Here is a 22852-nt window from a genome sequence, read left to right as displayed (position 1 = left end):
TGAGCACAGGAGTTGTATCTATAATGCCCGTGGGCCTTGGAGAGGGCGTGGTTGGGCCAGGTCAGGTGGTTTCTAAAGCCCCTTGCAGCTCAAATATTTTTCTGATTCTGTGCTTCCAAATGGCTTCTCTATTTTCTTTAATGCCTTTGTACCACCATCCAAAATCCTTGCTCTTGATTAAAGTCAGTTTAAGAATGGGAGGCTTTTTATCCAAATTGGAGGCTAAGGATTTGAGGAGGCTTCAGAGACTGATCATCTACAAAAAGGACAAAAGTGTTGAGACGTGTGTCCAACACCAGTCTCCGGATCTTCTGCCTGACAGTTGAACATGATTTGGGGAGGTGTTAGATAATGCCCATAACTAAGGCTCAGTGGTAAGAATTCTGGGTTATGGAAGTTGTTCTCTGTACAGACAGTTAACCAAATAGAACCTAAAACATTAAATAGCAATTATCAGTATAATCACTCTCGATCCGGTGGGTGGCCCGGAGTAATAATCAACGGGCTTTTGACACTTCTGCGGCCCTTGTCTGAGTCACCAAACTCTGTTCTCTGTGACTCCTTCATTGCCACCCTTCTGTGCCTACGAGGAGAAGGTGAAGCATTTGCTGGCACAACAGGAGCCTCGACCACGCAGTGGCTGTCCTGGCTGGGGGTCTCTGAGTACAGAAGTGACAGCCTCTTTAAGGGAAAAGGGGAGTATCTCCATTCTACAAAACATGCGTTTTGTTTTATTTCGTTGTGAGAATTTGAAAGATACAGAAGACACATGGAAGGAAATAAATATCCTTCATAATCCTGTGACACAGATAACCACTATTTGGATTTTGGTGATATGCATCCTAGTCTTTAAAAATTTTTTTCTCTGCATAAACACATTTGAGCACATGCTTATACGTTTTCCTTTTCAAAATAGGATTGTTCTGTCCACGATTTTCCAACCCATTTTTTTCCATGTGAAATGATGGGTTATGAATACTTTTCCTTGGAAAGTCTCCCTTTTGATCCATTTCCGTCCATCCTAAGCAGTGGCAAGCGGTGTGGGCAGAGGTTGTGGGGTGTCACGGGGGATGCTCACTGGCCCATTTGACTACAGAGCTGCAGACCTCTTGACCATGGTATGGGGGAACCCACAGCCCCTTAGACACCAGGGTCCTGGCTTGCAGCTGTTGGGGCCTGACATCTGTCTCAATGGTTAATGGCAAAGGGATGTCCTGGTGCATGACTTGGCCATATCGTCTCACACCACCAGATCTGGTTTTGCTTTTTTTTCATCCCACTAGAAAACCCTCGTGGATGTTACTTTGGAAAATAGCAACATTAAGGACCAGATCAGAAATCTGCAGCAGACCTATGAAGCATCCATGGACAAGCTGCGGGAAAAGCAGAGGCAGTTGGAGGCAGCGCAAGTTGAAAACCAGCTGCTGAAAATGAAGGTAACGTGTAGAGGCAGAGACTTCCGCCTGACCCTTCTCTTCTTTCCTTTTTCTCTCTCTTCCTAGCCTCAACATTCCATCTCCTTTTCTCTGTTTTCTTAGTTGGCGTTTCCTTCCCTTTAGTGGCCAGCTCCACCAGGCATGGCTTGAAGGCACCGAGGGGGTTTCTGTGTTCCCTACTGTCAGTCCAGATTGGGGTGCACCATGAATACTCCCAAGTGGGCACTCCTTCCTGGCCCCAGTGGCCTCAAGGGCTGCTGAGACAGTCACCATGGCACTGCTATTTCATATGGAGAGGGCACTGGGGGTGCCCACAGACCTAGGACTTCAGAAGCCCCACTGTTTAGATTTGCTCTGATATCTCTAGGTTTTTCTGTCTGGTTTGATAATAAAGAGCCTAAGAGCATGCAGGAAGAAGACTGATGGGTGACCAACGGCTCTGGACAGTGTTCCTCTTGCCCACCAGGCTGGGCTTATTCCTCAGCTGGGCTTCTAATGCCTTGGAGGTCTTAGTGCCCCTTCCACGTTTGACACAAGATTGAATTCCTACCCACTGGCAGGAGCAGACCCGAGAATGGCTCATAGGATTCACTCAGCAAATTATTTCCGGAATGAATTTGTTTTTACTTAAGTATGTGGTTTTTAAAATGCGTTCCACACAGCATTAGGCAGTCCTGGAGGAGCATGCCTCATAGATAATACATCCATATAATTCATTGCTCAAAGCAGAATACATTTGGGAATGAAAGGTGGTGCTATTAAGAATTGATTCAGGGAGATGAACTGGGACATGTGGTCATGTGGCCCCCCTCTGTGTGGGCTGCCTCGGATGGGGCGGGGGGCTGCCACCCTGCACTGTGTAGTCAAAGTGATTCTCATCCCACGGGTTCGTGCCATCACAATCCACTTGGCCCAACCCAGCCGCCCTGACCAGGTAGCTGTAGAGCAGATCCGCTCCTCTTTGCTTTGCTTCAAGCAGGGCGGCTCTTCTCTTTGTTATTTCATATATTGTATTTCTGAGTAAGAGTTACTTTGAAAAAAAGGGATGTGTTGCTGAAAAACTCCAAAATTACTGTTTTAAGTCTTTTTCTCAGCTTAGGGTCTTGATCCAGTCGTTCATCCCACTAGCATGTATTCAGTGCGTACCATACATGTCTGCCCTGTACGTTCCTGTGTGTTCCAGGACGGTGTGGTGTCAGGCGTCCAGGGACATCATTAGGCAGTGTGGTGGTCTGGCTGCTTCCACGGAGACCAAGCCTCTACGCTACATCTCATCCTCAGTTGCCTGTTTTAGAGGCTGATGCTGTGCTTCACTAGTGTTCCCAACCCCCACAGAAAGAGTTGCAGGACTCAGAGTATTTCACACGACCTAGATGCAGAGCAGGACAGGAGGGACAGAGCCCTTTCTAGAAGTCTGTGTGTGCAGTGGAGATGGGGTGCAGGACACATTGTGTGTCTCCCAGCTGATGATAATCGCTGTTCAGGATATCCCATTTTGTGGCCCTTGCAGCAGAACTTCTCCAGTGATGGAGAAGGTTGAATTAGAGGGCGCCAAGAGAGACTTTTGTAAAATCTTAGAAATAAACGTCATGTAACCTATTGAGGTTGAAGTATACCTTTCTTATCCAGAGGTTACATATCCAGAAAGCAAACACCAGCCACTTCCAGCCTTTGCCCTGCTCACCCACAATTCTGCTGGCTTTTTTTTTTTTTTTTTTTTTTTAATCTCCTAAGCTGGACCTGCACATAAACACTAGCCTGATCTGGCTTAGTGTTCCCCAGATCAAGTGGAAATGTTTCCAAATGCAATATTTGGGGAAGGACAAGGTAGAAAGGCTGACTCCAGCTTTCTTATATGAACTGAAGTGTTTCCTAGGTGCTCTTGGACCAGCGTACTAATGGGACAGCTTCAACTTCATGTGGGCAGCATGTCTTCAAAGGCCTCCTGGCTTCTCTGACATAACAAAATTTTAAGTACCGGGTGCACACGGTGGGGGAAAAAGCCAAACAGTTTGAAAAATAATCTAGAAATACACTTGCAGCCTAGGATTCTGATTTCTCCACATCCTCACCAACACTTGTTACTGTCTCACTGCTTGTGGCCATCCTAGGGGTGTGAAGTGCTGTCTCTTTGTGGTTTTGTGTTTCCCTGATAGCTGATGATGTTGAGCATATTTCTTGTGCTTATAGGTCATTTGTGTATCTTCCCAAAGAAGATACCCATTAGTTCCTTTGCCCATTTTAAAATTGGATTATTTATATTCTATTATTGAGTTGTACATTTTTTTATATATGCTGGATACAAGTTATTAGAGATGTGATTTGTGGATCTTTTCTCTATCTGGGTTGTCTTTTCACTTTCTTGATGGTATCCTTTTGAAGCGCAGAAGTTTTAATATTAAATACCGATGAAGTCTTTCTATTTATATATTTTTTTTACCTTTTAAAGTTTATTTGTTTATTCTGAGAGAACGAGAGAGCCTGGGGGGAAGGGCAGAGAGAGAGAATCCCAAGCAGGCTCTGTGCTGTGCTGTTAGCATAGAACACGTTTTGGGGCTCGAAACCACAAACCAGGAGATCGTGACCTGAGCTGAAATCAAGAGTCAGACACTTAACTGACTGAGCCACCCAGGCGCCCCTCAATTTAGCTTTTGTCACATGTGCTTTTGGTGTTATATCTAAGAAACCATTGCCTCATCAAAGGTCAGAAAGATTGACCTTATGTTCTCTTCTAAGAGTTTTATAGTTTTGGCTTTTATGATTAAACCTTTGATCCATTTTGACTTAATTTTTGGATATGGTGTGTTAGGTTTCTAACATCATTCTTTTGTATATGGCTATCCACTTGTCCCAGTGCTGTATGTTGAAAAGACTATTCTTTGCCCATCGAATGGTCTTGGTAGGTAATTTCTTGGAATTTAATTTTTTTTTGCTAACAGATAAACAGTTTATGTGATTCAGAGTCAAATCTACAAAACAGTATGTTCAAAAATAGAATATCTGTATCTGTAATATTCCCTTTCCTCTCTTACTCCTTCCTTCCTTCTACAGGTAACCTTTGAATTTTTTTTTAAGGTTTATTCATTTTTCAGAGACAGAGACAAAGTGTGAGTGGGGTGGGACAGAGAGAGAGGGAGTCAGAGAATCTGAAGCAGGCTCCAGGTTCTGAGCTGTCAGCACAGAGCCCGATGCAGGGCTCAAACCCATGGACTGCAAAATGATGACTTGAGCTGAAGTTGGATGCTTAACCGACTGAGCCACTCAGGCACCCCGTGAATTTTTTTTAATTTTATAATTTATCACACTCTGACCCAATTCTAATAATGTACTGATTTTTGGGCCCACAACAGAATACTTGAGAATTAAAAAAGCTTGTCGTTTTGATGCCAGTTAGGGCATGGAAATATTATCCAGAGAAAAAGTTTGTTGAAATCGATAGAATAAAAGATAATAAAACTTCAGGATCAAAAGACATTAGGCAGGAAAAGTCATTGAAGAAAAAGAGGTTAAGAAGATAGCAAATCGTGGACGCATTTTCGAGAGAATTCAATTTAAGGCTAAATTTGGGAACCAGGGTTGATACTTAGGTATGTTTCTGTCTTGTGAAAGCGTCACTCGTGTGGAATGTGTTTGTCCTGATACCATAGTGTGAGGTACTGCTCTTTCTTTTTCTGCCCCTCCACTCGCCCTCTCCCTTCCTCCCAACGGGGTCCCTCTCCCGTTAGCGCCTGCTGCTTCTGTCTCCTGCAGAGTCTTGGTCCGGGGGTTCACCCCAGCGTGTCCACAGGTGACACACATGGTGCAAAAGGTGCTGGTTCCCCCGGAACCTGCAAGAGCTGGAGCTCTGAGATGCGTGTCTCCGTAGGTGGAATCCTCCCAGGAAGCCAACGCCGAGGTGATGCGAGAGATGACCAAGAAGCTGTACAGCCAGTACGAAGAGAAGCTGCAGGAAGAGCAGCGGAAGCACAGTGCCGAGAAGGAGGCTCTGCTGGTGTGTATGTCACAGCTGCCCAGGAGGCAGCAGGGAGCGCCGGGTTATTGCTGGCGAGGCTTGCATAGCAGGGCTTCTGCTTGGAGGGGAGTCCGTGGACTCTAACACGGGCAAGGGGCAGGTTGTTTACTCACTTGCTCACTCCCTCCCCCGTTTCTCCCTCCCTTCCTCTGCTCATCCCCCTCTTTTCCCACAGTGGCCCCCAGTCTCTGCCTCCAAGTACACTCCAGCCAGCCTCCCGGCAGGTCCCTGACTTACCTGCAGCCACGCCCTTCCCCCCCCCTCCGCCTGCTCCTCTCCACCTGAAATACCCTCCTCCCCTGCCTTTGCTCCCACCTAAGCTCCTGAAAGGCCTTGAAAATGCCACCCTCTTGGTGAGTGAAATCTTTCCCGTTCACTAGAAGTGTCCGCTGTCTTTGGGAACCCCTGCTCTCTCTCTGCTCCTTGCTGCGGCATCCTGTTTTTCCTGTTATTAGAGTTGGACTGTCTGTCTCCCGTCCTGGGTTCTCTAGGAGAGAGTACAAGTTCCTTGAAGGCAGGGAGTCCGTGGCTGCCTTATCTTGTGTTCTTAAAGCTCAGTAGATGTCTGAATGGTTGACTGAGTTGGTGCTTTGCATTGTGGGAGAACGGTCTGGACATTCTGCATTCAATTCCACATGTGGCCCCTGCTCCACTTTGCACTGTGGGCAAATACAGTGACCCTTCAAGCATCCAGTCAAGGGAGAAAGAACATCTGTAGACTTCTTTCTTTTTTCAGACATAAGGACTCAAGTAGGGAGAAAGGAGAAAATATAACTAGGCCCGTTAAAAGGCCACGTGATGTTTCTTTATTTACGTATGAGAACCAGAATCATGGGAGTTGAGTTCATGATCTGAGTTCACAACACTGCTAAGCCCCAAGGCTATGCTTTTAAAGAGACATGATTTAGCAAGGCCAGCACCATTTGGACCCTAGTTAGCAGCCTAACCTAGACTCCATGGCTGTGCTGAGGATGGTGTGTTTCTTTTGCAGGAAGAAACCAATAGTTTTCTGAAAGCTATTGAAGAAGCCAATAAAAAGATGGAGGCGGCGGAGATCAGCCTAGAGGAGAAGGACCAGAAGATTGGAGAGCTGGACAGGCTGATTGAGCGCATGGAAAAGGTAACAGACACTGCTCTTGGCCCAGCACCCACTTGCCCAGACCCCCCTACCCCGTCTCTGCAGTCCCCTGCAGGCCTGTCTGAAGGTGTGAGAAGCCCTCAGCACCCATCCCTCCCATCCCTCCGATTTGTGATTTAAACAGGAAAGACAAAGCTGTAAGAAAAGCATGAAGTCCAACAGAACTCTCATTGGTAATTATTTTGATGCTTTAAAAAACATTCCACCTGTAATGATTTATAAAAATTAATATTTTAGCACCCTGCTTTGCTGGGGTCCCAGGCGTGAATTTCGTTTACTCATTGAGTAACCAAACCTTATTTAAATGTTACATCAACACCCTGAGTGTGCTGTTTCTTGGGCATGCATCTGAAAGGTTGGCTTTTCTCTCATATGGCAGAGCGGAGGAGACCACATTTTCTTTGTGTGCGGGTGGGGATGGGGGTAGGCTGTGGAAGGCGGGAGATGAGCTGAGATAATGAAGCCAATTTAGAGAAGGGAGGAAGCTGAAATTAGGCAGAAAGTGGAAAACAGGAAGAAGGGGTGGAAGAGAGGAAAGAGAAAAAGCAGAAAAGAAGAAGAGGGAAGAGGGACCTTTAGCAGGTGACAGCTGACTTCTGGGGGAGGAGTGGTAGTTTAGGGCCAAAGCTGTGGCTGGTTTCTGGAGGATGGCTCTTACCAGCGTGTGGGTCTGCAGAATAGCAGTGACCTGCCAGGACCGTGACATAGAAGTACCCAGTGACTCATGCTGAGCATTCTGAGGCTGGTGATGAGCAAGGGATAATGACAGTGTGAGCAAGGTCAACACCTAGGCTTCCAGTGATTCTGAGAGAGGTCTCCTTACCCCTGGTATCTGCAACATAGGCCCCTGTACAATCCCCGGACAAGGTGAGGTGTAACCAGGGTGGGAATGGCATTAAATTCAGTGTTCTGGATTCAGCTTCAGGGCTTGTGGGGGCCTCTGCTTTAGGATCTGTCTTTATTTGGGAGAGACTTGAGAAAAGCGAAGGATCCATTATTGCCTCACCTCTCTTCCTTGGGAAAACAGAATCCTATCTTTTATTGAAGAGAAGAGGGTAAAGCTGTATGTTTACAACTCACATCAGTATAGGTTGGAGGTGGTAGTCGTGAAGATTGTGCCATGATGGCATTTTTCTAGAACATAGGTGAGCTTTCTCCCAAATTCTGCTTCCCTGAAACAAGAGAAGATACTAGTCATGTAAATGCTCCCTGTGGATGACAGATTTTCCTGCCACGCACAAGCACAAAGTGAGCGGGCAGCTTGTGTTTTGAACAGGATGCCGTCTTACATAGACTGCCCATGGGGTGGCTAAAAATACAGGTTTTAGAATCAGGCAGCCTAGGGTTTGAATCGTGCCTCTCTTTGTATTTGTGGGCAGTTACTTGACTCTTCCAAACTGAGTTTCCTTTTCTGTAAAATGCTGATAATAATAATTCTTAAGGCTTTGTGAGGAGTAAATGAGAAAAGCCCACACAAAGTGCTAAGCATGGTGCCTGGCATATAGTAGTGGCTCTGAAATGTGTGTCTCTGATTCGATTTTGTCACAGACTTGCCTCAGTGTCTGTCCCCAGTCAACTTTTTCTTGGCTGGGCCTTTTTTATGGCTTATCTTCTTTTCTCTCTTTTTTTTTTTTTTTTAATTTTTTTTTTTTAACGTTTATTTATTTTTGAGACAGAGAGAGACAGAGCATGAACAGGGGAGGGTGAGAGAGAGAGGGAGACACAGAATCTGAAACAGGCTCCAGGCTCTGAGCGGTCAGCATAGAGCCCGACGCGGGGCTCGAACTCACAGACAGCGAGATCATGACCTGAGCCGAAGTCAGACGCTTAACCGACCGAGCCACCCAGGTGCCCCTGGCTTATCATATTCTTTGTACCCTTGGGATTCTGAAAGTGTCCAGCATTTTTCCCCACTGATTTCCACATGGAGCCTGTGTGAGAGGCGATGGGCGGGAGGCCAGGGGAGGTGGTAAGGCCGGCCCTCCCTGTCAGCATTTGTGTGACACATGATGTTCCTCAAGTCCTGTCACCTTTTTCTGACAGAAAAAGATTTGTTCTTTTTCTAAATCTTTTGCATTTAGGCTTGAGGTATGCTAGCTTTATTTAGCTAGGATTAGGTATTCTAATTTACTGCTCCTCCTCCCTCAGGGGTACCTCTTTCAGAGCAGGAATTGTGCCAAATCTCTCTCACACACTATGTGAACAGCATGTCCACAGGCATGAACTGTGGCAGTGTCATATCCTGCTTGCTCCTATTTTTGGATTTTCAAAACACCTTTCTTTTCTGATTAGTAGAAATCTTTTAAGGGGTGTGATCTCTCAGGGACCCTGCTGTGGAAAAGGTAACATTCTGTGCTTGGGTGGTGGTTTCACAGTTATATACAAATGTAAGAACTTGTCGCATAGTGTTGACTTAAAATTTGTTGTACATCAGTTTAGAAAAGCCCTGACTCTATTACAGCTTTTTTTTTTTTTTTGAGTCTGCCTTGGGGGGCTCACTCGTGGGACATCTGTCACTATTATTTCAGGGCTTATGTAAACTTCCAGCCAGCAGGCAACCATATGAGAACAGGGGAGCATTCCGCCCAGGTGGGCGGTAAGAAGGTCTTTGCAGGAGAGATTGATTGATTATTTTAAGTAAAATGCTTAGTTTTGAGAGACAGAGTGTATACAAAGGGATGGGAGGGGCAGACAGAGAGGGTGATAGAGGATCCGACGTGGGGCTCGAACCCATGAATCATGAGATCATGACCTGAGCTGAAGTTGGCTGCTTAACTGCCTGAACCACCCAGGTGCCCTGCTGGAGAGATTTAAAAACAAAATCAAAACCCCACACGAAGTTGGTCTTCTTTTATCCATCAGTGATAATACGGTCTTCCTGCCAGAGTGGGCTGTTCCCCCATCTCTTTGGTCTGTTCCTTGGGTATCACAGCTGTGGTATCAGAAGTTATGGGATTAGATTGTCAAAGACTTGCTTTTAATAATTTGGTGGTAAAAACTTGTTGGGAGAATCTCTGAGAATAACGATGAGGCACAGTAATACTTAGGGCCCAATAGCATGAACAGAATTTGATAAATTTCATTTTAAGGAAATCTATTACACTGACATCTGTAATGTATTTAGAGCAATTTTGGTTATGATGGATACTACGATTTTGTCAACATTTTCTACTTTGTCCACACAAATAATTGTCCGTGTTCTTATGTTACCTTTCTGGATAAACTTAAATTTTTTTTTAAGTTTATTTATTTTTAAGAGACACAGAGTGCGAGCAGGGGAGGGGCAGAGAGAGGGAGACAGAATCCGGAGCAGGCTCCAGGCTCTGAGCTGTCAGCACAGAGCCCGGCGTGGGGCTCAAACTCACAAACTGTGAGATCATGACCTGAGCTGAAGTCGGATGCTTAACCGACTGAGCCATCCAGGTGCCCCTTTTTCCTAGCCTTTTCTAACTTCTAGAAACCGCCTGCATTCCTTGACTGAGGGCTCTAGCTGGCAGCTTCCAAGCCAGCAGTGTAGCATTTTCCAATCTCTGTCTCCAGCCCTTCTTCCTCCTTCAATAAGGTCCCAGCTGGATAATCCAGAATCATTCCCCCATTTTAACACCCTTAACTTAATCACATCTGCAAGTTCCTTTTTATGTGTAAGGCAACATATTCACAGGTTTCAGGGATTAGGATGTGGACATCATTGGGCGGCCATCCGTTATTCTGACTACCACAGTACATTTGTACAACTGAACATACATACCTGTGTAAACCCCGCCAGCTTAGTGTATAGGATGTTACCCAAATCCCAGAGACTCTTTTCTTGATAGTGCAGAAAATAATCAAGTATTTTGCAATATCATAGGACACTGACTTCAGAGTATTGATTTTCATATTTTAGAACTGTAAATTTTCACGAGATACCTGAACCTAAGTTGATTGGTTCCTTTTTTTAAAAATAAATCTGGCTTTCTCCAGCATATTTGTCTCTAATTCACAAATACATCTGTAAATGCAATCCCAGAGATTTGGTATTTTTGAGCTCTGTTTGGACTCTGGTGAGTGGATGTGGAAATCCCACAGGGAACTTGAACTGACCAGCACTGGAATTGCTCGATACACATTCCCTGTCCAGCCTGGAATCCATTGATTCCAATGTCGGTGTCTGTTTTAGGAACGCCATCAACTACAGCTACAGCTCCTGGAGCATGAAACAGAAATGTCAGGGGAAATAACTGGTTCTGACAAGGAAAGGTAAGACCGCTGCCCTTTATCTTGTACTGGCTTTACACGCTGGGGCGGCCATGCTGTGTTTCTGTGGGCTCTCCATTTCCTCGCCTTTTCCTTCATTTGGCCATCCCTGCTGCAGACTTCTGTTTGTAAAATCTTGGCCTGAGAGCTTCCACTGCAGGGCCAGTTTCTTCAGTAGCTCACAGCCACGTCTTCCAGCCTGCGGTTGATTGTTAGCACAGGGGGAGCACACCGCAGACTGTCTTGGGTGCAAAAGTTCAGTCTATAAATGTTCTTCGTAACCTTTGACTCCACAGGATGCACCTTGTGGATGAGAAAACTCAGTAGCTGTGACTAATACCATTGCAGTGGAAACTAATTTTAAAATGCCTTTTTTGGTTTCCAAACATTGTTGACTCAGACCTTGCCTCGTCCCCTGGCTATGGGCGTATAAAGCCCTGCATGGAAAATGAGGGAGCAGGACTTGGTCCCCTCTAGAAATCGGAAGGCAGAGAGGACATGCATGGCTCTCTGGTGAAGGAAAACGAGTGGAGATGATTTGAGCAATTTGAACGAGTTACTTAACTTAGCTGAGATTCTTTGCTGATCTGTAAACTGAGAATTCTTTTTAAAGGGGAGGGGGTCGCAGTGACTATGGCAGTGCCCATCTTATGGGTCATTAGTAGTGAGGGAGCCGGTGGGCATGCTGCCTGCCATATGGTACACGCCGAAAAACATCTGTTCTCTTGCCTCTTGGCAACTTCACAGTTTGCACTCTGCTGTAGATTTGAACATAGTGCTGAGGAGGGACCTGGCAGAGTGCTGTAGTGGTCAGCAAACCCCACCAGACCCTTTGTCCAGTGCTCCATTCCAGTGGCCCCGAAGAACTGAGGCATCTGCCTGCTGGTTCCTCTGGTTTCATTGAATGGAGCAAAGTCAGAAGATAGTTTGTGCTGATTATTTATTTATTTATTTTAAACTTTATTTTTGAGAGAGAGAGAAAGCAAGTAGGGAAGGGGCAGAGGAGGGAGAGACAATCCCAAGCAGGCTCTGCACTGTCAGCACAGAGCCCGACACAGGACCCAGACCCGCAAACCGCGAGATCATGACCTGAGTCGAAACCAGGAGTCGGATGCTTAACCGACTGAGCCACCCAGGCACCCAGTTTGTGCTGTTTTAAAACAAAACTATGAAATGTTTTATGATGCAGCCCAATCTGTTTTGATGCAGAGAAAGTCCTTCAACATGTTCCCCATTTTCCCAAAATAAATGATGTGTAGAAGACTACAATTCCAGACTTCCCAGGACTCGGCCACTTGATTTCAGATATTGTGTTCTGCATACTAGACTCCTCTCCTCCTCCGTTATCTGAATCAAGGCATTTTATTGGATCTTCCAATATTGTATTAGTTCCAGAACAGAGAGCCCCTCATTCTGTAAGTGGTACAAAAAACTATCTGTTTTAGTCCCTGGAAAGTAGAGTCACTGTCCTTAAACAAGGTAAAACTTGCAAGTGGGAGCTTGAGAAAGAGTCCCATGGTTCCTCCTGTAGCAGGGTGGTCGAGCTCTCCTTCATCCCCAGGAGGCACGATGCATGATGGAGTTCTCATTCTTGTTCTGGCAGTGTTCCCTGGGTGGTGACTCTCCTTGCTGGTGTTGCTGCTTTGGTTTAGGACTCCATGCCTCTTTGTTCTCTTTCGGTCAGGTATCAGCAGCTGGAGGAGGCATCTGCCAGCCTCCGGGAACGGATCAGACACCTAGACGACATGGTGCATTGCCAGCAGAAGAAAGTCAAACAGATGGTTGAGGAGGTAAGCCGCTGTGAAAGGTCACGGGCCAGGATTACTGTCTGTTATGGGGACACTTCGGCCCTGGATCTGGATCTGACTCTCAGCTCAGTTTTGTGTGGCTCACAAGTGAACGTGCTCAGGCCACTGTGTTCGTGGCCCAGAGGAAAATTTCCGCATATGTCCCTCTGCAGGCTGATGATTATCTTTCTAATCAGATCAGAGGGTTATAGTTAAGAAGACTGGGAAGCACAGTCGTAAGGTTACTCAGTTTCAGAGGGCAGCAATTCCCCAAATGGGCACCTGCAGCCCAGGGGACCCAAGGGTGTGACAGGAAAAGTTTCCTTTAGTCAGGTCTCTGCACTTCTTTGTACCTGGCTGCCTCTCTCCCAGCGACCACTCCATCTTTCCTTCCTCTGTGGACAGGTGTCCTTTCTCTCCCCTCCCCTCTCCATCTCCTCCTTCCTCCTCTCCCTTCTTCCCTCAGTGTCTTCTCTATCTCTTCTCTCTCCATCTGTCTGTGGGATATCAGACTATATGCTGGACATAGCTTGCTTGTCTGTTTTTCTAAATGGAAAAAAAAAACCAACAGGTAAGTTGAACATTAATATTTCTGCAGGAGGAAAACAAATTATTTTAATTGTGTTACTAAAATCTCTTTCTCTCTCTCATGGTGCTCGATAGAGGAAAGCCCAAGCTGTGGTATAGCTAATCTCATGTTATTGTATCTTTCTTGCTGAATTAATAAATTGGATAGAAAAAAGGAACAGTTAGTACTAACAGACTTATAAGAATTCCCTGAAACCTGATTCTCTATCTTGCAAAGAAAAGAAAAGGCTTTTAGTTTAATTAAACAATTGGTTGGCATTGGAAAAACTGAAAAAAAAAAAAACAAACCCACGTTTTCCTTATATTAAACACTACTCTGAAAAGTTATCTATTTTATTAATGAATCATTAAAATTAAAAGCATGTCTATTTCTAGTAAAAACCACACACACGACAAAGATACTAAAAGTATATCTATTTCATTAATCTGTAAACTGTTGGTGATACTGTTGGAATGAGGTTAGGGTCAGGGAACTGTGAAGCTGTGAAGGGCTACTTTGTTCTCTTGAAGGATAAATGTATACATTAGGTGAAATCTGTTGCCTAAACAAGAAATCCATTCATACTGCGTTAAGTCCTGTGTGCCTTATATTGGCTCATCTGCAAGCCTCAGGGAGCAGAATAGTGGAAGGAGGAGTCCCTGTGCACTCCCATAGCACAGGCAGGCTGGAGCAGTTGTGAGAAAAGCACTTGGGGAACCATGGATGTCAGATCATAGCTTCTCTGCTTCTGAATTTCACATGCAAGATGTCTGGGGCAAGGCTGGCCCTGTTTCCATGGGGCTCTTTGACTGTAGAGCACTGCATTTCTCTCAACTTTGCATTGTTTTCATGTATTAGGGAACCAGTGAACCAAACCTCATACTAGTTGGCTTCTTTTCAGTTATTCTCTGTAAGGGTTTAAGATCAGTCCCAAAATCAGAGATACTTCTTAAAGAGACACAGTCAATTAGTTTAGGATTCTGTTTTCTAATTTCTGGAATATAACAGGCATACCGCTTTGAAGGGCGTAGGGGAAAATCGATATATGAAAATAGGTTGGTGTATAAAGACCACTGTCCATGCCTTGCTTCTCTACCTGTGACTTACTATCTCCCAGATAGACTTCTCTAAGTCCCGATGATGTGGTGTAGAAGATGCAGTCGTCAGAAGGAAATCACACGCTGACATTTAGGGTGGCACCATCAGAGTGAGCACCACCTAGGGGACAGCTGGGTTTCAACAGTGCATGGAGACTGGAAAGAAAAGAGATTTTTTTATTCTAACTTTAAACTACTATCTAAATCAGATGCTAAGAATTAATGTGTTTGCCCAGTATACCATGTTAACTTACACAACAAAAGGATGGTTTAAAATATCCGTTGCTGCAGCCGTTGATGTGAATACATTTTTTTTTCTTTTAAGTTAGAAACATGGAAGAGGGACATCGACAGAGGAGCACATTTAGAAGAGCAGGGAGAAAGAAAGGAGTTGAGAGCTGCTGTGATTCAGGGCATGGCTGAGGGCTGGGGGAAGAGATGGCCAAGGAGCGGCATGAGAGCTGAATTCACATCTTAGAAAACAGCCATGGAGATGAGAGAATGTATTCTTAAATAATACTGCAATGCAAGGCCAGGCCAGAACCACTGGGTGGCACTTGCAAAGAGGCAAACTTCAGCTTTTCGCTTCACATAAAGAAAACATTCCTAGTACTGGCTGCCTTGGGAGGGTATTTAGCCCTTCCTCACGAGTGCATTCCTAGTGATCTAGGAGTTGAGCTAGAAGCTCCTTATATAAAGAATGCTTTATTGTTTACTGGGCTGTTATTATCATCTCCTCATTACGTTGCATAATAAGCAAAATCGCAAATTCATAACCTCTGACTTGAGAAGTTTATATCTGTGAACCCCAGCTCTCTAGATATCGAGACAAACTTGACCTAGAAGTAGAGGCAAACTTTATGTGTGGCAGATGTTAGGGACACTTTTGCTTCCCTCACATGAAGCCTGAAAGCTTAGCCATGTGATAGCCTCACGTTTCCCAAGGGTGGGGACTCGTCTCTGTCCATTGCTGACATCATTTTAGCCGCAGTGTCTGTGAAGAAACTTAGTTTACTGAGATGGGCTTCTTTTTTTCAGCTTAAGGCTGAAAAAGGTATTATTATGGGGGTTTTTGGAATCCTTAAATATTAAGCCATGTATTTCCTTCAACCTGAGTAGAATAGAATTTAATAATAATAACAATAATAATAATGAAATAAAAACTAAGCCATCCTTGGCCTGATAAGGACTTGATTTTCACTGTGTGGGACAGTATATGTCAGTGAGGACTTGAGCATATAAGATGGTCTGACTGCAGGTCGGGCAGGATAGGCCCTTCTGAAATGAAAGGTTGGTATGTATCTTATGGGGTCACGTTCAGTGCAAAGTGTTGTGATAAGTGTGGCACCAGATACCCCCACTAGGCTAGATCTTAATACCGAATTAAGTCTCCTTTTGTGGTGGATGTCAGGGATTGGCTCCCTTGCTCCCATCACTAATTCTTCTAACGGGTTCTGGCTCTGACAAAAAAGTTAAAAACAAAATAAGCCCGTATATGACCCTTTTAGACTTTTAAGCGTTTGCTGGAAAATATGGAGAGACTGGAAAAAAAAATAGCACTTGTAGGGAAATTGAGTGGTCTGTCTGTTCACTAGCTAAGCACCAGCACTTTCTTTGTCTGTGCGGGGGGGGGGGGGGGGGGGGGGGGGGGGGGGCGGGGGGGGGCAGTGCACCTGTGGTCCTGCCCTCCTGGGTCTTCCCATCTGGTGTTACCTGCCTTCCAGAATCCTTGCCTTTGGGCTTCTTTGTTCTGTTGAAAAAGCCCTGTTGGGGTTAGGTTCTGTGTCTTGAGTCCATCTGCATTCTTTAGCTTGCCTTTAAAGGAACCAGGAGATGGGGGTGGGGAGCAGAAGGCTGGGCGGAGCCTGAGGCCAGAGCTGTGAAGCCTAGACATCTTTACGTGTGAGCTCCTCAGTCAGCAGGATCATTCACCCCTCTTTACCTGCTCTCACCAAGGAGGTCCCCAGCCAAGCAAAGTGGCTTTCTTGCCAAGGGGAAAATTGCCTGGAGGAAAGAACAAATTCTTGTTTGTCCTCAAAAAGGGGGAGGGGGAGGCTTACATTTTTGCCAATAGGCCATGATATTATTAAGGTGACTACATAGTAGTTTAATAAATAGCGTCTTTCATTTTATCGCCTCCTTCTCATTTCCCACTGCCATTGTGATGGGCGAAATGGTTCTTCCAATGGGAAGCGTCTAGGTTTCCTTTCCATTGCGGAGGATACATTCTTTCTTTAGACTTTTCTTTTGCGGAAAGCAGTTCCACTCCCCGCTTGTCCCCCTCTATGATTTAGATGTTTAATGAGTGCAAAGGTAGAAGGCATTGATTTTCTTACTAGTGCTTCTCCGCCCAGGCTGCACATTAGAATCATTTGGGGGGCTTTACAACATGGCCAAACCTGGCAGATGGAGGTGGGAAGAAGGCACTGGGTATTGCAGGGATTTTGGCTTTTCAAGCTACACGAGATTCCAGTGTGCAGCCAGCATTCAGAACCGGTGCTCTGAATTTTTTTTCTTTTTTTTTTTTAATGTTTATTTTTGAGAAAGAGAGCGAGCATGAGCAAGGGGAGGGGCAGAGAGAGAGGGAGACAGGCTCTGAAGCAGGCTCCAGGCTCTGAGCTCTCAGCACAGAGTCTGATGAGGGGCTCGAACCCACGAACCGTGAGATCATGACCTGAGCCAAAGTTGGATGCTCAACTAACTGAGCCACCAAGTTGCCCCAGTGCTGTGAATTTTTCATTTCCACGTGTTAATAGATTGAGCCAGCTTCCCTCAGAAGCTATTGTACCCGAGGTGCAAAGCTGGTACTGAACTTGGATTGGAGTAGGAAGGGCTGAAGGGAAGAGAGCCAAGGAGACCAGTGAGCAGAGACCACAAGCACGGACACCAGAGAGCTTGTCCGAATGTGTGATCTCCTGGTGTTGTCAGGGGATCTAGTGCTTGTTGTCAGCCCCATCAGGAGAGGATTCTTTGACAGCTCACTCTGAGTGCTGTACTGGCCTGGTGGTATCCAGATAAAAAACTTTCCAGAGGCTCTCCAGGTGCATCTGAAGAGGAGGTGTTATTAAGGTAGATGGATGAGGCCTACTTGTTAAATAGATACTAGACTTAAAGGGACAAAATCCAGTCCACCTACTGTCCTCGGAAGCTGAGAACCTACCACTAACAAAGAGACCAGAAATGGTTCTCAGGGATCCTCTTCCCTCTGTGTTTGTGCAATCAGGTGTCTGGCCTCACCCTGCTTCTGTCTACACAGAAGACCTTACACTTGGTCACAGTGTACCTCTTAGAACACAATACCTTGTTGAAATAATAGTATTCATAGTGACTGCTTCTCAAGTGCAAAACAAAGAACATTTTTGGAATTCCTATGAAATGAAAGTATTTAATTATCATCCCTTAGATTTTTTGGGGAATTAATGTCATAATTCAACAGTTTAAAAAAATTTTAATGTTCATTTGTGTGTGTGTGTGTGTGTGTGTGTGTGTGTGTGTGTGTGTGAGAGAGAGAGAGAGAGAGAGAGAGAGAGAGAGAGAGAGTTGGGAAGGGGCAGAGAACGAGGGAGACCCAGAATCCGAAGCAGGCTCCAGGCTCTGAGTTGTCAGCACAGAGCCCAACGTGGGGCTGGAACTCACAAACTACGAGATCCTGACCTGAGCCAAAGTCAGATGGTTAACCAACTGAGCTGCCCAGGTGCCCCAATGCAACACTTTTTGGGGTGAAACAACCTGGGTCAGAGAGAATAGATGGCAAGAACTCTTCAGAGAGTTGAGGTCTGGGTTTTGGGGTTTTGGCTCTTGAGCCAGTAAGCAAAAGCAGGGCTTGCATTCTCTTTTTTTCAAGTCCATGTAACTTGCCACCTAGGCCCTGAATTCACAGGCACCCCCTGCGGTAAGAGACTGAGGAAGAAGTGCAGTGAGAGACCTTTATGGGTAAAAATGAAAGGTAGCATAGAAAATGGAGATGAGCAAGGACTTTTGAATCAGACCTGCATTTACTAGTTGGGGACCCTTCAAAGAGTTTTCTTGTTTGTAAAATGGGGTTAATAACAGTATCCAAAAGGATTTTTTGTAAGAGTTAAATGAGATGATGTACATAAAATACTTTATAACATACTAATTGGAACATAGGAAATACCCAATAAATACTAGCTGCTATTATTATTATTCCTGGTGGATGGGCTCCTGCTGTGTATACCCAAAGTCAAACTAAATTAATTAAAAGCAAAAGTAGCTGAGGTGATTTCTTGACTAATGCACAAAGCTGCCCTTCCCTCTTTGGGAAGTCTGAGTCTTCTGAGCCAAATGGAATCTTCTGGATTTGCTTCTGTCTTTTCTTCTGTGCTCTGTGCTGCGTTCCATCTCAGCCGCCTGTCCTTGGAGGAGAGTATTTATATACAAAGTAATTTAAAAAAATTTAGTTCTCCCCATCCTAAGAATCTTCCATTTTAAATGGTTCAGCCGTTTGTTAGCACTTTAAAACTATCATGTGCTATGCTGAAATGCATAACACAAAAGTACATTGTTGCCAAATGTCCTGTGTTGAAGTGATTCAGAGTACTTCCCATCAGTGATAATGTAGCCACATGGGGGCAGGATAAAGGAGCCATAGCACTGAGTCCACAACCCTAATCCACTCAATTGAACTGTTTCCAGATCATGTCACACGAGCTCTTCTCCAGATTTAGTCTCCGGTTCTTTGGAAGATGATAAAATGGTAGCCTGGGTTGGAAGTGATTGTGTTTATTGTTCGTGATTAGAAGAATCTTGTACTTTCTCAGCTGGGAAGAGGTGGCATGTATTGGTGATGAGCCCAACGAACAAAACAGGAAGGACATGATGTGGAAGGAAAAATTGACCACGTAGGGCTCTCATTTGTGAAAACACCACACATTGTCACCTCAACCTGTCCAGCCTCACACTGCAGAGACAAGAGAACTCAAAGAATATTTTTAGAAACGTGGGTTCCTAGACATCAAAGAAAGAACTGCAATGAAAAATAGTACTAAACTATAATTCAGGAAGTGCCAGGTGGAGGCTGGTTCTGAGATCTCGGAAAATGAAGCCTTACCTACAGAAAAGCGGCCGAGCACACCTGCTAAGGAGCTGGGAAGCAGGCTTGAAGAACTCCTCCAGTGTTCCAGGAAGGAAATGCTCCCCTCCAGATCACAGTCCAGACAATACTGAAGAAGTGTAGTTTGATTGTATTTGCATGTGGGAGGTGGCCCTGAGGATGTCCTTCCTGAATGGAGATCAAAAGCGCGAGTCAATTTAGCTTTCTTTTTGCTTAAGCCAGGTTTGGTCTGCTTTTTATCCCCATGGGCAATCTACCTGAGTAGACGCTTCAGCTAACTTCATGAGAAGGAGAAGTGTATCTGAGGAAAAGAGACATCTATTTGACTGAAATATATTAAAGTGAAATATATTGCACAGCTGCTTTATTTTTATAGAGATGTCCTTGAGACAAGCCACAGGTGCTGGGATGTCATCACAACTTAACAGTGTTCCTGAATACGTGTAGTGGTAGCAGCAGTAGGAGTAATAGTGGGTGGTATTAGCCTAATAAGCTAGTGGACGGGGCTGACTTCTCTAAGGGGCTGGGTGTCACTTCCATGTTGGGTGGTTCTCTGCTCTGACTTCTCCCTGGCAAAGTGGGTTTCCTGTTAATACTTGTCTTTGTGTCTCATTCAGATGCTTTTGCCCCACTTTAGCAAGTAGGCAGTGCATGGGAAGGAAGCCGTGGATTCTAGGGCTAGAGTTCTGTCTCTTGGCCACTCACAACCCCACCCAAAGGAGGTGCCACTCTGAAGTTTGAGGCAGGATTCATTTTTGGTAACTAAAAATGTTTCAAATTCTCATGGTTGACATATTATTCACTTCTTTATTTTGAAATCTTGGATACACTAAAATGTGAAGGTTTTAGAAGGTACCAGGAAGCTCACCACGTGTGTGAGACTTGTTTTTTTCTGTGCATTATGGAAATATTGCAGGTTCATTTTATGACGTGTGCTCATTGATATATTTACGATACAAATTGTTCTTTTGAGGGAGAAGGTTCTTTTGTTTGCAAATGCCATTGAATTCACTTTCTCTTTCTTGAGATTGTTTCTAATTGGCTGTAAAATATTTCTCAGGGTCCTGGGTGCCCACATTCTGCCTGTAGTTTGTACAGCTACACTCTTGTTCTAAGTAACTACCAGCTACAGATTGTTTCTCACATCTCAAACCCATGCATCTAGGCCTAACATTCCCACACGAATCCTCTACGGGGCATATTATTAGCACAATTTTTTTTTTAATCCCAGAAAACTAAAACTTAAAAGTAACAGGTGGTCTCTCAGCAAATGATGGTGCTCCTGGGGCCACAGCAAGACCTTTGGCTCCAAAGCCAGTGTGCATTCTTTCACTTGTTTTTTATTTGCTTCTTTTTTTTTAATTGAAAAAATTGTAAATATGGAACATCATAGAGAATGCTAGAAACAAAGACCCATGTATTGTCCTCTAGAATTGAGTGTTAACATTTTGGCATATTTCAGGTTTCTTCCAAGTCCTAGAAAACATTACAGACAAAGAATTGTCTTTTTATTCCTCTGATCTTTTTCCATCTTCTCTACTCTCTCCCTCTACAGAAGCAATTTGTTCTCCATCCAGGGCACGTTCTGATGCTTTTTACTACGTACATATGTATTTGTCATCAGTATTTAGCCTAACTTCGGTGTTTACAAATGGATGTGCATTTTTATTTATAATAAGTAGATTTTATTGTACCTCTTATTCAACTTTTCCCCCAATTACATTCCTGTTTCTGATGTTACAGATAAATATAAATTATTTATTTTAATGCCTCTGTAATACTTCATTGTGTGAATGTATTGTCATGTGTCCTATCGATACTTAGCTTGTTTCCGAATTTCTGTTCTTTTACAAACAATGCCAAGCACGTCTCTTTGCTTCTGTACTTCCGGAACATAGTTGGAGTCACTTGGTCCCCAGAGAGGGACTTCCACCCACCTGGGGGGTGGATTTTCCCACATCCTCACCACCTCTTGGCATGGTTGGACTATAAATGTAGCCATTTGTGAAACAGTATCTCCTTTAACTTTCATTTGCTTCAGCCCGAGACCACTCATCACTACAGGTGCGGCTGAGCATCTTCTCATCAGCTCGTTGAGCATTCAGGCTTCCGCCTTTGTGAACTGGCTGTTCATATCCTTTGCTCCCTTTCCTGTTTGGCTGTCTTGTCTCCTGCTGATCTGTCGGAACTGTGGATCCTGCCAACGTCGATCGTTTGTCAAAATGTGTTTGCATGCTATTGTCTTCTCCCAGTCAATGTTTTTGTTCGTTTCGTTATGGTATCTTGTAAAATGTACAAGTTTTAAATTTTGGTATAAATGTATCCATCCTTTGGTGCTGTTTGTGTGTCTTGTTTGTCTGCTGTAAGGTTATTTGTGTAATACTTTTATGAAAGTTTTGTTTTTTATCTTTAATTACAGCCTCCCACACTCATACCCTTTATCTTCTTCCTTACTCTTTCTCTGTAGCACTTATCCTATTATATATACTACACTTACCTATTGTGCTTACTTATTGTCTGTTTCCCTCCACTAGAATGTAAGCTCCATGAGGGCAGTGGTTTTTCTCTGTTTTGTTCTTGGCTGTGCTCCTAACATCTGCAACAGTCACTGGCATATAGTAGGTGCTCAATAAATACTTGTTGAACAAATAAAGAATAATCCATGTGGAATTTATTTTTGTGTACATACTGTGAATAGGAATCCATTTTTTTTTGTTTTTGTGGGGTTTTTTTGTGGTGTTTTTTTTTTTTTTTCTTCTCACGGGAAGCTTGTTTCTCTAACAGCACTCATTGAATAGTCCATCTTTGCCCCACTGATTTTTTCATGACCTCTTTATCACCCTGGACTTGTTTTCCTAGTGCCACTGTCTTTAAATATTCCTGTTCTTCTGCCCTGATGGGTTAGTCAACATTTTAGAAGTGTCTTTTAGGAACAAAATGCAAAAGTGGACGAGTTCTTGCCCTCAAAAGACTTTCTGGTTGACCCTAAAACGTGTTAGAACTCAAGGCAGAATATGACAGGTATTAACCAGGGGTATGAGCTGTGTGCTGGCGACACAGAATCTGGAGACGGTAGTGATTAAGTTCATGGGCTTTGAGTAAATTGAACCTGGCTTTGCATCCTACTCCTTTCTTGGCTCAGCTTTTTATCTTGAACAAGTTACTTATTCTCCAGCATTCAGTTTCCTCACAAACAAAACGAGTACGATCATAATAGTACCTTCTTCGGAGGCTGTTGTAGGATTGATTGATGAAATGCATGCTAAGGGCTTAGCACAGAGCCCATAAATGTTCACTGTTGCGGGTATGGGTACAGAGGCCTTAGGGAGGAGGTGATATTTGACCAGGTCTTGCCGGGTGGATTGGATTTTTCTAGGCAGGGATTGAATGGGTGGCAAAGGACATGACAGACAAAATACAGAATAAATAACAACGGTGACAACAGAAGAAAACAAAAACACGGAGACCAGAAAAAATGTAGGGTGGGTTCAGAGAGCTATTAAT

The 22852-nt window shown here is 44.3% G+C and overlaps 1 protein-coding gene across 2 annotated transcripts in view; it reads left to right on the top strand.

Annotated features, from left to right (window-relative positions):
• Window positions 1-22852, top strand: part of MYZAP (myocardial zonula adherens protein) — an 89124-nt gene that overhangs the window by 33399 nt on the left and 32873 nt on the right. The window contains exons 6-11 of one of the 2 annotated variants that reach the window (XM_019441980.2): window positions 1284-1436; window positions 5302-5427; window positions 6440-6568; window positions 10746-10825; window positions 12507-12612; window positions 18931-22022. In XM_019441980.2, coding sequence (XP_019297525.1) covers window positions 1284-1436; window positions 5302-5427; window positions 6440-6568; window positions 10746-10825; window positions 12507-12612; window positions 18931-18984 — 648 coding nt within the window. In that variant the 3' untranslated portion in view covers window positions 18985-22022. Of the gene's footprint in view, window positions 1-1283; window positions 1437-5301; window positions 5428-6439; window positions 6569-10745; window positions 10826-12506; window positions 12613-18930; window positions 22023-22852 lie in introns of those variants that run through there. The other variant, XM_019441978.2, reaches the window with a different exon arrangement.

Source organism: Panthera pardus, unplaced genomic scaffold (genome assembly GCF_024362965.1).
Source record: "Panthera pardus isolate Hobbes unplaced genomic scaffold, ASM2436296v1 HiC_scaffold_24, whole genome shotgun sequence".
Taxonomy (NCBI): Eukaryota; Metazoa; Chordata; class Mammalia; order Carnivora; family Felidae; genus Panthera; species Panthera pardus.
Note: the sequence above shows the minus strand (reverse complement) of the source record. Positions and strands in the feature narration are given on the sequence as shown.